This window comes from Anabas testudineus, chromosome 22 (assembly GCF_900324465.2).
Source record: "Anabas testudineus chromosome 22, fAnaTes1.2, whole genome shotgun sequence".
Classification (NCBI taxonomy): Eukaryota; Metazoa; Chordata; class Actinopteri; order Anabantiformes; family Anabantidae; genus Anabas; species Anabas testudineus.
In genome coordinates this window covers 6,136,341-6,150,420 of record NC_046630.1, presented here as the reverse complement: position 1 = coordinate 6,150,420, position 14,080 = coordinate 6,136,341, and the positions used below count along the sequence as shown (strand labels likewise).

The following is a 14,080-nucleotide window of genomic DNA, read 5'->3' as shown; positions in this document are numbered from 1 at the left end:
AACGATAAACGTTGCCTGTAGTGGAAACACTCTGTCTCTGTGTTGGGTTAGGGGCAGACGAGGCTGTTAATCATCAGCTCTCCCTGTGCTTTACCACGCGAGGACTCATTTTGCCAACCCCAGCTGAGGTGACCCAACCCAAAACCACTAAGCTTCAATCTTAAGTTCTAACCAGCACTGAGAAGAGGAGGCTGGGGGTGGAAAATTGTAAACCTCAAAAACCAAAAATAAGTTTTGATACAAATCTAAGATGATCTATTTGAAATCGGGCTGACATGTTTCTTGCACACGTGAGAAACTGCTTGGATTTTTACTGGACCTCCTTTGAGTCCTACTGGTCAACTAAAACAAAACATCCTTCTATGTCCAGCTGAATGAGGAATGTAGCTGACCAGGGCTGCGTTTTAATGTTGTCATTGTCATGCAGTAAGTCCCTGTTCAAACATAAAAGTAAGAAAACACACTTATACTTAAAAAAAAAAAATGTGAAGAGCAGAGGACAGTAAGATTGTCAGGACCAGAAATCAGGATGGACAGATTTGCATATCAGTGAGCATTATGTATAAGAAATCCTTTTGTTATGCAAAACACCAGGAAGACTGGTTGAAAGAATCATTGTCCAACCCTTCAAAGCCTGAATAATGCATTGTTATAATGGCCTTCATACTTTATTAAGCATCCCTGCTAAACATCCTGCTGAGTTCAGAGTAATTCGACATACTTGCCTACTGTAGAACTTTTACTGTAGGTATATATCTGCAGATCCCAGATATTCAACATGATGCAGCAATTTTAGTGTTAATGTCAAGGGATGCTCCATTGAAGCAAAGCAACTCTTTGACTTCCCTGTGTTACATAGCTAATTTAACCGCAGAACTCACAGCTTTGTAAAAAAAGAGGATTTGTTTTTCAAAAACTGACTCTCGCTTAAAAAACAAAAATCACAAGGAGGAGAGAGGAAAGAGGCAAACATAAGGAAAACATTTACCAATTCTTATTTTTCTTATTTAGCAGTATAAAACCCAGCTCTAAACTTTCTGGAGAAGACTTTCAATTTACTCACAAATTAGATAAATAAAAGCAGCACATGTATTAACAAATCCTGCACTTTTACTTGAAAAATGACTCAAGCAATGAATAAATATGTGAAAATGAAAATAGCAACTAATCAGCTCTACTGATTTTCACAGAAGTAAACACAAGGGGAGGAATTGGATGCCAAAGGGTTAACATATGGGATATAATGAATGCAGATATAAAAGTTTAAACCTTTGCACCTTGTACCTCACTGTTTAAGATAAAATCATCTGCCAAATGACTAAATGTAATTATCCAACAGGGATCACACACTATTAAGGCAACCAGGTGTTTTGAACAATGAATGTCTAGTTATAAACCCAAATAGCTTAATGGCTCTTTTGCAAACTTACAAAGCTACTTTAAGTAACTTTAAGACAAGCATTAAACTTACCATTCAGTGTCATGCAGTGTGTTTATTCACACACTACTGACAGCTACAGTTGTCATTATTCACCATGTGTGCGCCACTTGCTTTTCTGACTTGATAAAGTTTTTAGCTAGCTAACCTGCTAGCTTGACGTTTTACGTTAGCTAATGTGGTCACACAACAAAAATAATAATAAATGAGAAGTGTAACGTTAATATTTTGCACATTAAAAGCGTCAAGCAGAAGTCACGTTACTACAGCTGACGACAGACGTGTAGTTTGAGTGAAAGTTGAACACAACAGCAGTGAAGTAACAGTAATAAAGTCCCGTTAACACGCAGTTTGATTAGTTAGCTAACAGTTGAACTTACCGTGCGTTGAGTGGACGGACTCTCACAGCAACTTTAACGTTTGCCATGGTGCCTCACGAAGGTTTTACACACAACTCAGCAGCTCCTCCACTCTGAGCTGGTGTAATATAGCGTTTTCCATGTGAGCTCATTGAGTCTTCTTGCATATTACTCAGATAACATCATCTCCAGAGGCTGCTCGACTCTCTGAAAGTCCCAGAAACTGGAACTTCCTGCTGGGCAGAGAGGGAGGAGAGGAGCCGCTGCCGCTGCTGCTGCTGCCGCTACCCCTCCTACTGAACCACAGTCAAATCATTTCCCTTTTTTTTTTTTTTGCCTGTTATTATTCAAATCACGTTATTCATCATGTTATTATGTCAAAATTATGAGGAGGAAGTTTAGTTTTTGTTAGTCTGTGTTAAAGTTATGAGTTAAAAAGTTGAATATTTGACTTCAAAGTCAAAATTATGACTAAAACAACACAAACAAAAATGTTGTAACTCCTTTAAAGTAGGTATAAAGTCAAAATGATTAAATTCCATTATTAAATGTTAAAAACTGGAGGAAACTACCTGAAAATGTACATGAATATTTGTCAAAATTGTGATTTACTTTACATTTTACTCTAAACAAAGTAAAACTTATGAGATAAAAGTTTAAAAGGTGAAATGTTAAGATAAAGAGCATAAACCTTTGACTTCAGAAACTAATATTACATATACACATTACATAAAAATAGAAATATAAGAATAAAAAGTCACTTATATATATATATATATTTATAATATATATAATAACATATCAAATCTTGATTCCAATGAGACAATGCTAGTTTTTTTTTGCCAATATATAAAACTGCAAAATCATTCATACAAACACAAAATATCAGAATACATCTTTATTGCTATACTTTTAAATTTGGGGGAACATAAAAAATATTTCAGTTTAAAAGCAGCAGGGAATTACATTGCTTGTTCAACATGAACAAAAACAATTACTAATGCAATCTTGCATTCACGAAATAAACATGCAATTCACTTGTGGCGGTCGAAGGCAGTGTGTGTGAAAGTGCTATAATGAAATAAAGACCAAAAAATAAAAATAAACTCAACCTACTGCAGAAAATGCATGTTTGAATTGTCTGGTTGAATTTGATGTCATGTCATATTAGGAACAGAATCATTTTCCTACATTTAATGAGCAGATGTCTTTGGAGTACAAACTCAGTTTGCATCTTCATCTGCAAAACATTACAAATGTGCATCCTGTCTTTAGTTCTCGCTAATAATGCACCATTGTCGACTGTTTAATCTTATGTTATTTCACTTTAGACACAATCTTACATTCAGGTTTCCTTGCAAGCTACTACAGCAGCTACTAGCTAGGGCTTTCTGGCTCTCACAGGCACCTTAGCAAAAGAGCAGAGTGATTCATGAAAGGCTTCTATATCTTCACAGGTGAAGAAAAAAAGTCTGAAGGTTAGAAAGTCTTTGCAGTGGCTTTGATGGGTTGTGCAGAAATACCAACTGGAAAACTGTCAACAACAAGGGTCAACCAGAACTGTCTCTCCTTTCAACAACAAACAGATCTGACACAACAGATGCTGCAGGATACTGGCTATATTATTATATTGTTGTCATGTGGCGCCCTCAACAGTCTGGTGTGAAATCTGCAGCATGTCCATGTGACTTGGTAACTCAACCAGAGGCAATGAGGGCTTAATGCTCTGTGACTGCAGCTGAAATTTTTCTATCAGCTCCTGAAACGAGAGAATGAAAAGAGCAAAAAAGAGAAGATAAGAATCAATGAGGTCAAAGCACTATGAAACAATGGTTTGTAGGGAATGCATAATGATGAAAGCAGTGAACACTCACCACAGGCAAGGCCAAGTTTGTTAACTTCTTCCAATGAGATATGACCTCTTCTTCAGACAAGATTCCTCTGTCGACCAGCTTTCTAACCAGGAACAGGTAGTTGTTCCACTTTAAAATAAAGCAATTCATTAGAAAACCTTGAAGACCACACAGTCAGTCAGTGAAATTGTTACATTTAACAAGAGTTGGAAAAAATGTGTCCACTATAAGCTGCACTATTAAGACAACATTTTATTATAATATATTATATAATATATTAATATTAAAATATCTACAGCAGGAAAAAAGAATATAATATGAATATAATAATAAATAAATAAAACAAGGTACAGGTAGTTGTAGTAGCATCATTAATACTTCAATATCCGTCATGGTTGCAGTATTACCTCAGAGTCGCTAGCTTTCAGCACAGCAGTAACAGTGAGATGGGTGAAGAGCAGGTGAAGGGGGGCAGAAGAACACAAGTCTCGCTCCCACAGCTCAGCAAGCTGCTCCAGCAAAGCTCTGACAGGAGGATCTGACCCTGAACCAGAACCTACAACATCCTCAACACCTCCACTGCACCCTGCTGGAGACAGCACCGGCAGCTCTGCAGACACTGAGCAGATATACACAATGTACACACAGCTCAGTAACATAATAGAGTAAATCAGCTAGACTAAGTTGTTTTAATAAAAAATAAAGGAATTTATGAAGCGTAAATTATTCCATTTAGAGTTTAGGACTTAACACACGTCATAAATACACTGTTTTCGTGTGGTTCACAACTCTTACCCAGTTTACAGGCCAGTAGAACAGTAGAGGTAAGTAGCATTTGCTCTGACACCACAGTAGAAAACTAAACGAGATATAAAGAACAGAGTGCAATCAATAGTGGCATACATAAAGTCAGTAGATCTAGCACTTGTTGCCACGTACCTTTTTGCAGGCCAGTGTGTCTCCCACTCTATGTAGCAGTGTTTGGAGCTGAGAGATGGTTGGCAACTCCTGATCAGTCCTGGGGCCTACTGCAATGCTCAGCAATTCCTATGTTAAAAAAAATAATAAACATAAATGCATGTGTACAGTAGCAGTTGATGTCATAACACCGACCTGAAATGGTTGATGTTAGCAGAATAAAAACATTAACAGTGAGACAACAGCTACTTAGTATATCAGTAAAATGCTAATGAATGTATACCTTTAATTCAATGAGAATATCTGAGGGCAGTGAAGCGCTGTGGCTGCAGTGAGGAGGGCAGGAGGTTGCTCTTTCACTTCCTTGTTTTCTCTTGGGAGTAGTTGACTGCTCCTGGGTGACTAGTTCAACCACAACTCGATCCACATCCCCACAGTCTAGAGACACTGGGCTACCCATAGCCTTCATTATACGATCATACCTGCTCTTCCACTCTCGCCGGATGAGCGCTTGATGCAAAAATAGAAAGAAAATCTTATATATATGTCCCCAGGGACCCTTTAATGAGAGCATTGGCTTTTTCCCCACATACTGTTATGTAACATGATGCTAGACATACATAATAATCTTTGCATTAAAAATGAACCCACGTGTTTTCCATTTTACACTGACAACAATCAAGATATATTGCTGACTAGAAGCAGAAGGTGAGAAAAGTATGAACTCATAACAGTGCAGGGTGATCTAAGTTAGTACCTGTAATGTTCGCAGTGAGCCAGCTGCAGGCCTTTTCTGTTGCAAGACGTTTGGTGATGTTTTCAGATGTGGTCAGGACCTGCAAACAACACACATTTACATTTTACAATTGAGCATTGAGCAAACAGACATACACCGTATTTTTTTCTTTCCTGCAAATCAGCATTTATTGTCTTTATAGGTTTGCTGAGATAAATAAATCTATTAAACTTGGCTTTACGTGAATTGGCACGTCTTTTATGACATTATATAGTATAGTATAATCTTAATTCTGGTATTTTAACAAGCCTTACAGCTGGCGAGGTCTCATCAGGGAGCAGAATTCGTATGGCTTCGGGACTCTTCTCACAGCAAAATCTGGAAAACCGTGTAAAACAGATACTAAAAATGATTCCAAAATTACAAACCCAAAGTGAATATACATATTAATACTGTGGTCATTCAAAAATATGTATCTAGGATTTTGACATAGAAAGTTTTGCTTGTTAAAAAAAAGACTGTTTTACCTGGTGGCTCTTGCCATGGCCTCTAATCCAGTATCACACAGCTGAGCACAGATTGAGTCATTCAGTTTTGAGAGATTGCAGTTTGGCACCTGCAGTCCATCTCTCAGCATCTTCTCTCCTCTATCCACCAACTCACTCACTAAAGTAGCCCTGTTTAAAAAAAATGCACCCTTACATCAATGTGTCATCACCCTCACACAACCTATAGTTCAGGTTTAAGGCTGGTGAAATGTTTTATATACATTTTATAACATACAGCTATACAGGGTAACAAATTCACACCAGTTGCCACCCAAGTGCTGATAAATTTGGATCACTGGAACAGTCGCTTGCATCTTAGGTAGGCAACCAAGCTAAGCTGCAGGCTGATTAGCCGCTCTCATGGTCATTTTAACTCTAAAATGCAGAGAGCTGGTCATATTAAAATAAACAACTGTGAAAGATACAGTTGATTTAGAAATCTATAACTGGAAAATGAGAAAGTCATGAATGCTCAGGTACAGAATTTAGCTCTGTGAAACTTACTTCATATGCTTGACAGAATTAGATCCAACCCGCTCAGCTACAAACTCCACAGTGCGACGCAAGGATGGAGGCTGGTTGTGGAAGAAGGCTTGCTCAAGATCCACCTTGACAAAAAGGAAAGTTGTCACATGTAAGTGATGCTGGAGGTAGTTTAAGCACTCACACACAAGCAATTCAAAGATGTCATTTCAAATTTCCATTTACTACGTCTCCTGTTGATTCACCTGTAGTTTCTGCTGGAGCCTGTTGGCGGCTGGCGTATCCCGGAGCTCAGCAGAAGTGGGAGTGATCTTGCGGATAATTCCTCCACTCTTGGCTGTGCTCCCAGACACAAATGCAGCTAGGAGCTTACGAAATTCACCTAGATGAATAAAACCAAGGAGTACATTCTTAGTTTCTCTTTTGGTTATCTGATAAACATAAACCCACTAGTGCAACATTTTAATGAAATGTGCCCCTAATCCATGAGGGAACACAAAATTTTTTTTTAATATCCACTCACCTAGAAATGGACAACATGTATAGAGAAGCTGCTGGTCTACTAGAGGAATGCAGTCCTGAAAACAAACAAACAGAAACAAAAAAAAAAATCAGTATCAATGAGAAATTAGATATTGGTATATCATGCCCAAACCCTTACTACAGAGATTATTTTACTTACAAGTCCTACACTACCCGTGTTGCTGTCCTCCAGCTTAGCAACCTCAGTAAACTCACTGGTGAAGAAAATGTCTTCAGGAATCACTGGAATCTGCATGAACACAACCAGGTGACTTACATTTAACTCTAACAGTACTATGATTCTGAAACATATGCAAAATGAATCAGTTGTTCTGTTAAGTCTCGTCTCACCTGGAAAAGCCACCCCAACACAGAAACCATTAGTAGCTTGTTTAAGTAACACATTTCTCCACATCGGCCCAGCAGCATTCTCCTTCAAGTATACAAAAGTCAAATTTCACCATATTTAACTATCCAAGAAGGTAATCATTAACAAAAATATATAAGAATGTGTTTTCCTGATAATGACTTTTGATTGTTAACCATATTTATTTCATCAAATTTGGTGGCTACTGTATGTGAATAAGAAAACTGAGTCCTGACCTGTAGAGGAGAAGGAGCGTTCCCAGTGCAGTCCTGTAGCAGAGCAGCAGAGGACCTATACAGTCCAGCATGGAGAGGAACTCGACAAGCCAGGGCACAGTCAGGATGGTGCGCTTCCTCTTCATACTTTTACTCAGCACAGCACACACATCCAGCACAGGAATACTCTGACAGACCAAAACAGAAAGAGATCTTTTAAGGAAATTAAATGTCTGGAAGACAATATAAAATTTGTATTGGTAGTGCTACTGATGTGGAATAATCAGATAAACAAAGTTTCTGTAATGAGCTGAAACTCACCCATGTACGGCTAAAGTATCATTTAGCTTGCTTTTATCTGTTGGACTGGTGTTTTTCTCACCTTGCTGCGCAGTATTATGGCTGTCTCCTGTATTTCTCTAGAAGGTCTCTCAGATGTTTGGTAAGGCAGAAATGAAATGAACCCCAGAAACTTAGCCAGAAGACGAGCAAGGAGCAGCACTGAGGCAAACCGCTGCTTCTCATCCTGATAAAAGGTTGTAGAATAATTTACAGCATGTAAGTTTTTCTGGGTTTGTAAATCTATGTACTACACATGATGAAATCCTTTACTTGAAAGAAAATAATAACTGTTGGTAAAAGTAGACTGATTCCAACTGACACTGACATTATAAGCAAAAAATCAATAAAACTGACAGTCCAGTAATCTCTCTGATAGTATACCTGCTGGTCCATGTCTCCATCTCCTTCATCATCTCCCTCCCCAATGGAAACAGAGGGGCTCAGGATGGAGACCTCATCCAGCTGGAGGAGCTGCTGACAAAGGCTGTCCTGCAGGTGCTGGTTCAGCTGGCAGCTGGAACACAATATGTAAGACGTGTTAGATCACAGAAAGACAACAGATAGTGTATATTGGAGGTATAAAGCTTTACCTCCTGTGATATTACTATTTTAACACACCGGAGCTTATATTGGGTGAAGACTGATTTACTGGTGGATGTATTTCTTACCAACTAGCTGTCTGCAGGAAGTCTCTGAAGAACTCTTGGTGGCCGTGGAAGGAAGGAGGAGGACATGGACCAACAACTCCATGAGGCTGAATGAGACGCTCTTCAAGTCGCTTTAGACGCCCCAAGCTTTCAGCTCCCAGCATGCCTAGCAGATCAGCATCAGGAGTGTCTCCAGGAGTGGTGTTCACACGGGGGTCTTTACACATCTAATGAAAATGGCATATTTTGCAATATGTGACACTTTTTTATTACATATTATTATATTAAAAAGAGCAATATCTTATTGAGGGGCATACAAAGTAAGGACGTTGTCACTTTAGAAAAACATCTGTTGGACATAAAAAATACTTGTTAATATTTATGGTGTTCACCAGTCTACCTGAACAAGCTGCTTCAGGAACAAACGGGCAAAATGGGAGTGGTTTCCTGCAGAGGTCAGCTGACTCATCATTGTTCTAAAAAGGAAGACGGACATTTTGAAAACACAGTCAAAAAGTAGATGCTGTTAAAACATTTAATTTTTAATAACACATAACCTAAAGATAACGAAAAAAATAATAGCTGGACTTGCCTTATTCTACTCCCAAGAGCAGTATCAAAGTTCCACCCTGGTTCCTTGTGAAAGTCCTCCCACTCTCGAAGCAGCTCATAAAAAATATCTCTGAGAGGAAAAAAAAAACAAAACATCAAACACAAAGATCTATTCAAGTTGTTTGTAACCACAAACAAGTAGTTTTCACGGGATATTGTGTGAGAGGGCAGCTTTACAAAAGAAGAAATGTTCATATACCTTTGTTTTTTAAAAGTGTGAAAGGCCTTGTCACTACCAAAGTTGGACCTGTTGTCTGTAGCGGGCCGGAATGGAACTGAGTGGATGAAAGTGGACACGGAAGGAGAGAGCTGGAGCAGAAGAGTAGAAACACAAAAACATTATACTAACAAACAAAGCTGAACATTTAAGTTGTCTGAAAATTTTACAGACAGAACATTGAAATTTCTATGTGAGGAATTATAACAAGGTTTCAAATAATATTAACCTATTTACAGTGGCAAGAGAAAGTACTTGGTTTTCTGCATTCATTTGTCATAAAAAATATCTGATCTTTAACTACACCCTGATTGTTCAATGTTTTACATACTGTAGACTCATGAACACAGATGTTAGAAAGTTCCAATGATGCCTTCAAATCTTTGGCTGTCACTCACAGTTTCTTCTTTACCTAATTAATGAGTGTTTGTTGTGCTCTTGGGGTCATTTTGAGTGGCTGCCCACCTCTTGTTAGAGTAGCCACAGTCCCAAAGTGTTTCCATTTGTAGATTGTTTGTCAAACTGTAGACTGGTGAATTTCTAAAGTCTTTGACATCACTTTGTAACCCTTTCCAGCTTTATGGAAATCAACAATTATTGATTGTAAATCCTCTGAAAGCTCTATTTGGCAAGGCATGGCTCACATAAGCACATTCTTCTTGTGCAGAGCAAACTCAAAAAGTTAAGAGTGTTTTTTTTTTTCAGTTGAAGTAGCTCTAGTCCACACCTCCAAACCAATTTATCTACCTTATGCTAACACCGGATTTCAAATAGCTTCTTTGAGGTAATTATTCAATGGTTGTTCTCAACTGAGACATGAAAGATCAGATTTTTATGGTGTATTAATGTTATTACTTTAGCCACATTACATTTATTGATACTCTTGACTTAGATGAAGATCAGATCAGATTTTATGACAAATGAATACAGAAAACCATTAAATTAAAGGTTCACATACTTTTTCTTGCTACTGTATTCAAGATATCTGAAATACAAATATAGTAGATGTATTAGATGTATTCAATTACACATCTACTATACGTGTTTTACCTTGGCTGTGCTTTTGTCCTGGGCTTGAGTCAGATGGTCCCTGAGATTCACAGAGAAAGATGCCACCCGTTCATTTTCTGCCAGCAGCCGCAATGTACACTTGTCCAAATGAGACACCAACCTTCCATGTGACAAAAGAAGATGTCTATTAATCAACTCAGAAATCGACTAGAAGAGCAAATTCACTTAATGACAATGAATGAACTGTGGAAAATTGTGACACAAAAAATAAACAAACTCACTGAAACTGATTCTCCAGCACCTTTACTGCAAAGTATACACAGTTGTGTACTTGTCTGAGGTAACACCTCTCCAAAACATCTGACAACATGAAGGAAAGGGCTAGATTACAATTCAATTGAAAAATCAAAGCTACAGTACTAAAGTGAAATAAGAACTAATTACACACCTGTATTTGCTGCACACAAACTGTGCTGTTCTTCATCATCGTGTGTGTGAGGTGACTGAGATGTTAGCAGCTGCATCACAAAGAAAAGCTCCAAGAAGATGTTTGGAACTAGATTTTCTGTGAGACATAAAACAAAAATGTTTGAGGTCTGGTTTTAAACTTTAACTTAAACTTTCTTAACATATGATAAATCCCTGCACACTGTGTTTATCTAACACATGAAGGACCCCTAGTGGTTGTTTACCAGAAATGCAGGTGCAGTATAGTTCTGCCAGGAGATCTAGCTCCAACGAAAAGGTGACTTTGGATGGTTCAGGACAAGGTGTTTGCATATCTGGTGTAAGTTTACATCCTGTCCTAAGCCCCGATTTTGTTGGGGTGCAAGGGTCCAGAGCGGGCGGCAGAGGAGAGCCGACCTGCTGGGCACGCTTTGTCCTAAAAATGAGAAAATTACTAGTCACAGAACACCAGCAGAGAAAAGCTGACATAAAGAGCAAATAATGTTACAACTGGTGCAACAAACAGGACCTGGTACTGCTAGCAATAATATCATAAATAGTGATAAACCTCATGGGACACATATAGGAACGTGCAGAAGAATTTCACTGTTATGTAGAATAATAACTACAAGGTCTGCGTCACAGTTAAGTCAATCCAAGTATAATACAGCAACGTACTATCCATCTATGATGTAGAGGTTCAAAGTATAAACAATACATTTGTTCCTTTCTTTCACTGCTAGCCAACGGCCAATTTTTGTGTCAGTGTGTCAGTATTAATTCATTTATTTACACTTACTTCTCTCTCTTAAGTAGTTCCCTCTCTTCCTGCAGGCTCAGAGGACTTCCCACTGCCATCGAACCCTCAAGGGTATCTAGCCCTGGTGGAGGACTAGGTGGTTTACTGAACGGGGTGGATGTGAAGCAGGTCTTTGGTTTGGAGTGTGGCCGCTCTGCACTCACTGGTGTTGGGTTTATTCGTCTAGATGGTTTTGATGACCTGAAGGACAAACAAAAATCAGATTTTAAAATAAATAACATCAATGTTTTATTCGTTGTTTAATACAAAGTTGTGTGGACTCACACAGGTGAAACTGGTGATGACCCAACAGGAGGGAAGTCTTCCAAGTTGTTAAAATTGAGGATCGCTGCAGATGGAGGGGAAACCTGCTCGATTATCCTCGAGTATCCCCCGCCTCCTCCCCTGCTTGACCTCCTTCCCCCACTCTCCCATCGTCCATTTTCGTCATTGTGATGTCCTCCACGTCCCGCACCATGTCTCGATTGACCCCCCACTCCCATGCCAGCACCACTCCTCTTGCGACCCTTCTGTGACTGAAAGCTGGGGCTGTGTTGGAGGTCCGGAGGAGAAACCATATAGTCCCCTAGGCTGATCCTCTGGCCAGGCCTGCGCTCAGAGCCCGGGGGCCTAGTAGGAGGACTGCATGCTGAGGTAAAGGAGGGGCTGCTGAAGGCACTGACCCCACTCAAACAGTGGGACCCAGACTGACCAGCTGCATCCCACTCAGTTCCAGGTGACACAGATGTGGCTGGAGAGAACAGTTGAACCCGACTGGCACTCCTAGAACCAGCTCCTCCACCAGCCACAGACCTACAACCCTTTCTATCAGGAAAGCTTTGAGTCTGTGCAGCAGGCCTGGGACGGCTGGGGGTCTTGGCCGGCGTGGCAGGGCCATGGGTTAGTGCTTGACTGCTCTGCTCTCTCAGGAAGTTCAAAAGAAATGGGACAAATTCTTGTTTGTGAACTGTCACCTCTGGTTCACTGAAAGTTAGTTTGTCACCCTCCTGTTAAAAGAAGAGAGACAGAACTTTTGGATTGTGGACTGTGACCAATACAACATTTATAAAGTCAGTGTGGCTCTGATGATCCATCCTAACAAATCGATAATAAACTAATGCACAGATTAATAATATCTTATTTGACAGCTTCATGGCATGTCTGCAATAATACACAGTTAACCTAGCTAACGATGCGCTGGCTAACATCTGCGAAACTGCACAACCTTTAACATATCTTATCAATAATAAAAGCAGCCAACAACTATACTAAGTTATAATTTGTTTTAAAGGTGAATTTACTCTCGAGTAGTAGGAAAGTTGACAACAACGTCGCGTCTGGAGTCCATCCTATCCAGGCTGCATTAGCCCGCTAGCTCGCTAGCTAAAAGTTTTGTTTACAATCATTTGCGAGCCTATGTCACCTCACAAAACAAGCGACACAATGGCAAGCCAGGAGGAGATGTTGCTCTCGTAAGACTCTAAATTACTGCAGACGTACCTTAACATTCTTTAGCCAGTCCAAAACCGCATTAATGGCCACTTTCTTCAACAGAAGAGATTCCAAAAGAGCCGCCATTCTGCCCAGGAGCTGCGCGGCTGAAGGACTGAGGGGAGAGGGGCGGGGTCAGCGTGACGCATCACGTATTGCGAGTGACGTATAGAGACCACGTGTTCCGCACTAATCCCTGTTTTTATTCCTAATAAGAATAAAAACCATGATTAGATCTAGAGCAGAGAACTTGGGTCAAACTAAAACATCTGACCACGTTTTACAAGATGTGCTCAGAGTTTCTCAGAGATAGAAGTTGAAATGTAATAAAAGGGGCAGTACTAAGCTTTAGATAGATCAAGCTACCTACCAACCAAATGGCCTGTTTCAAATATTGTACATTTGTGTGACTTTATGACCATACATTGTTGATAATATTGTAATGAGAATATTAGCAATTTCCTGTGTGCCACAACACTTGAAAGCCAGGCTCAACAGCAGCAATAGAGTAAAGAAACTGGCAAATTCTAGGCTGATGTTTTGATTAGAACTGATCTGATCCCTGATTTAGCAATATTTAACTAACGCATACAGTAAAGTCACTAAAGTCACAAAAGTAGCCTAAACCAGTTGTAGTAGTCTTTCAACTCCCATTTGATCAAACTGGGTGAAAAACCTACATAATGAATAATAATAATAATAATGAATACTTTATTGAATACAAAACATTACTAATCTTTCCAAGACAATTTTAACATTTGTATGTGAACCTCTGCAGTATAAGAAGAAAGAAAAAAGAAAACTTGTTTCTGAAACACATGCAGATTCTACAGGCATCACAATATCACCAAAAGCCTGCAGCATTTTATTTTGCATTAATTTATCTACTTGTTATCTTGGAATTATATTCTGATGTATGTATGTTTGATTGTGACAGATTGTTTGTTTTTTTTTATAATAAAAAAAAAGCATCAGTTGTATTTTATAATGTGCCCTCATCCAGTGCTCTTCAAAAGATGCTCGTCAAAAGATTCTGTGTGCATGCGGAATGAGTATTTTATTTATAACCAGTTTA

At 39.1% G+C, this 14,080-nt stretch overlaps 2 protein-coding genes across 3 annotated transcripts in view; both read right to left on the bottom strand.

Moving 5' to 3' along the window:
- stard9 (StAR-related lipid transfer (START) domain containing 9) overlaps window positions 1-2,067 on the bottom strand; it is a 37,853-nt gene extending 35,786 nt beyond the window's left edge. For both annotated transcript variants that reach the window (XM_026339195.1, XM_026339196.1), the window contains exon 1: window positions 1,819-2,067. In XM_026339195.1, coding sequence (XP_026194980.1) covers window positions 1,819-1,865 — 47 coding nt within the window. In that variant the 5' untranslated portion in view covers window positions 1,866-2,067. The remainder of the gene's footprint in view (window positions 1-1,818) is intronic.
- A 628-nt stretch (window positions 2,068-2,695) lies between these two features.
- cdan1 (codanin 1) lies at window positions 2,696-13,120 on the bottom strand. The gene is made up of 28 exons (XM_026340201.1): window positions 13,015-13,120; window positions 11,800-12,521; window positions 11,515-11,715; window positions 10,961-11,151; window positions 10,717-10,833; window positions 10,550-10,628; window positions 10,308-10,428; window positions 9,240-9,349; window positions 9,021-9,110; window positions 8,829-8,904; window positions 8,450-8,655; window positions 8,163-8,295; window positions 7,822-7,965; window positions 7,461-7,627; window positions 7,209-7,290; window positions 7,018-7,107; window positions 6,859-6,913; window positions 6,581-6,717; window positions 6,357-6,460; window positions 5,832-5,981; window positions 5,619-5,682; window positions 5,326-5,404; window positions 4,852-5,078; window positions 4,590-4,697; window positions 4,446-4,509; window positions 4,058-4,269; window positions 3,672-3,779; window positions 2,696-3,556 (listed from the first exon to the last, which is right to left on the bottom strand). The coding sequence occupies exons 1-28, from the start codon at window positions 13,090-13,092 to the stop codon at window positions 3,434-3,436; spliced, it is 4,038 nt and encodes a 1,345-aa protein (XP_026195986.1). The 5' UTR covers window positions 13,093-13,120; the 3' UTR covers window positions 2,696-3,433.
- Between the last annotated feature and the right edge of the window lie 960 nt (window positions 13,121-14,080).

Bases quoted from the DNA above. Each gene is read 5' to 3' on its own strand.
- cdan1 (XM_026340201.1), bottom strand. From the start codon at position 13,092: ATGGCGGCTCTTTTGGAATCTCTTCTGTTGAAGAAAGTGGCCATTAAT. The intron at 12,522-13,014 runs GTACGTCTGCAG...TTCTTTTAACAG, and splicing joins ACTGGCTAAAGAATGTTAAG to GAGGGTGACAAACTAACTTT. The intron at 5,982-6,356 runs GTAAGTTTCACA...TTTTTTAAACAG, and splicing joins AATTCTGTCAAGCATATGAA to GGCTACTTTAGTGAGTGAGT.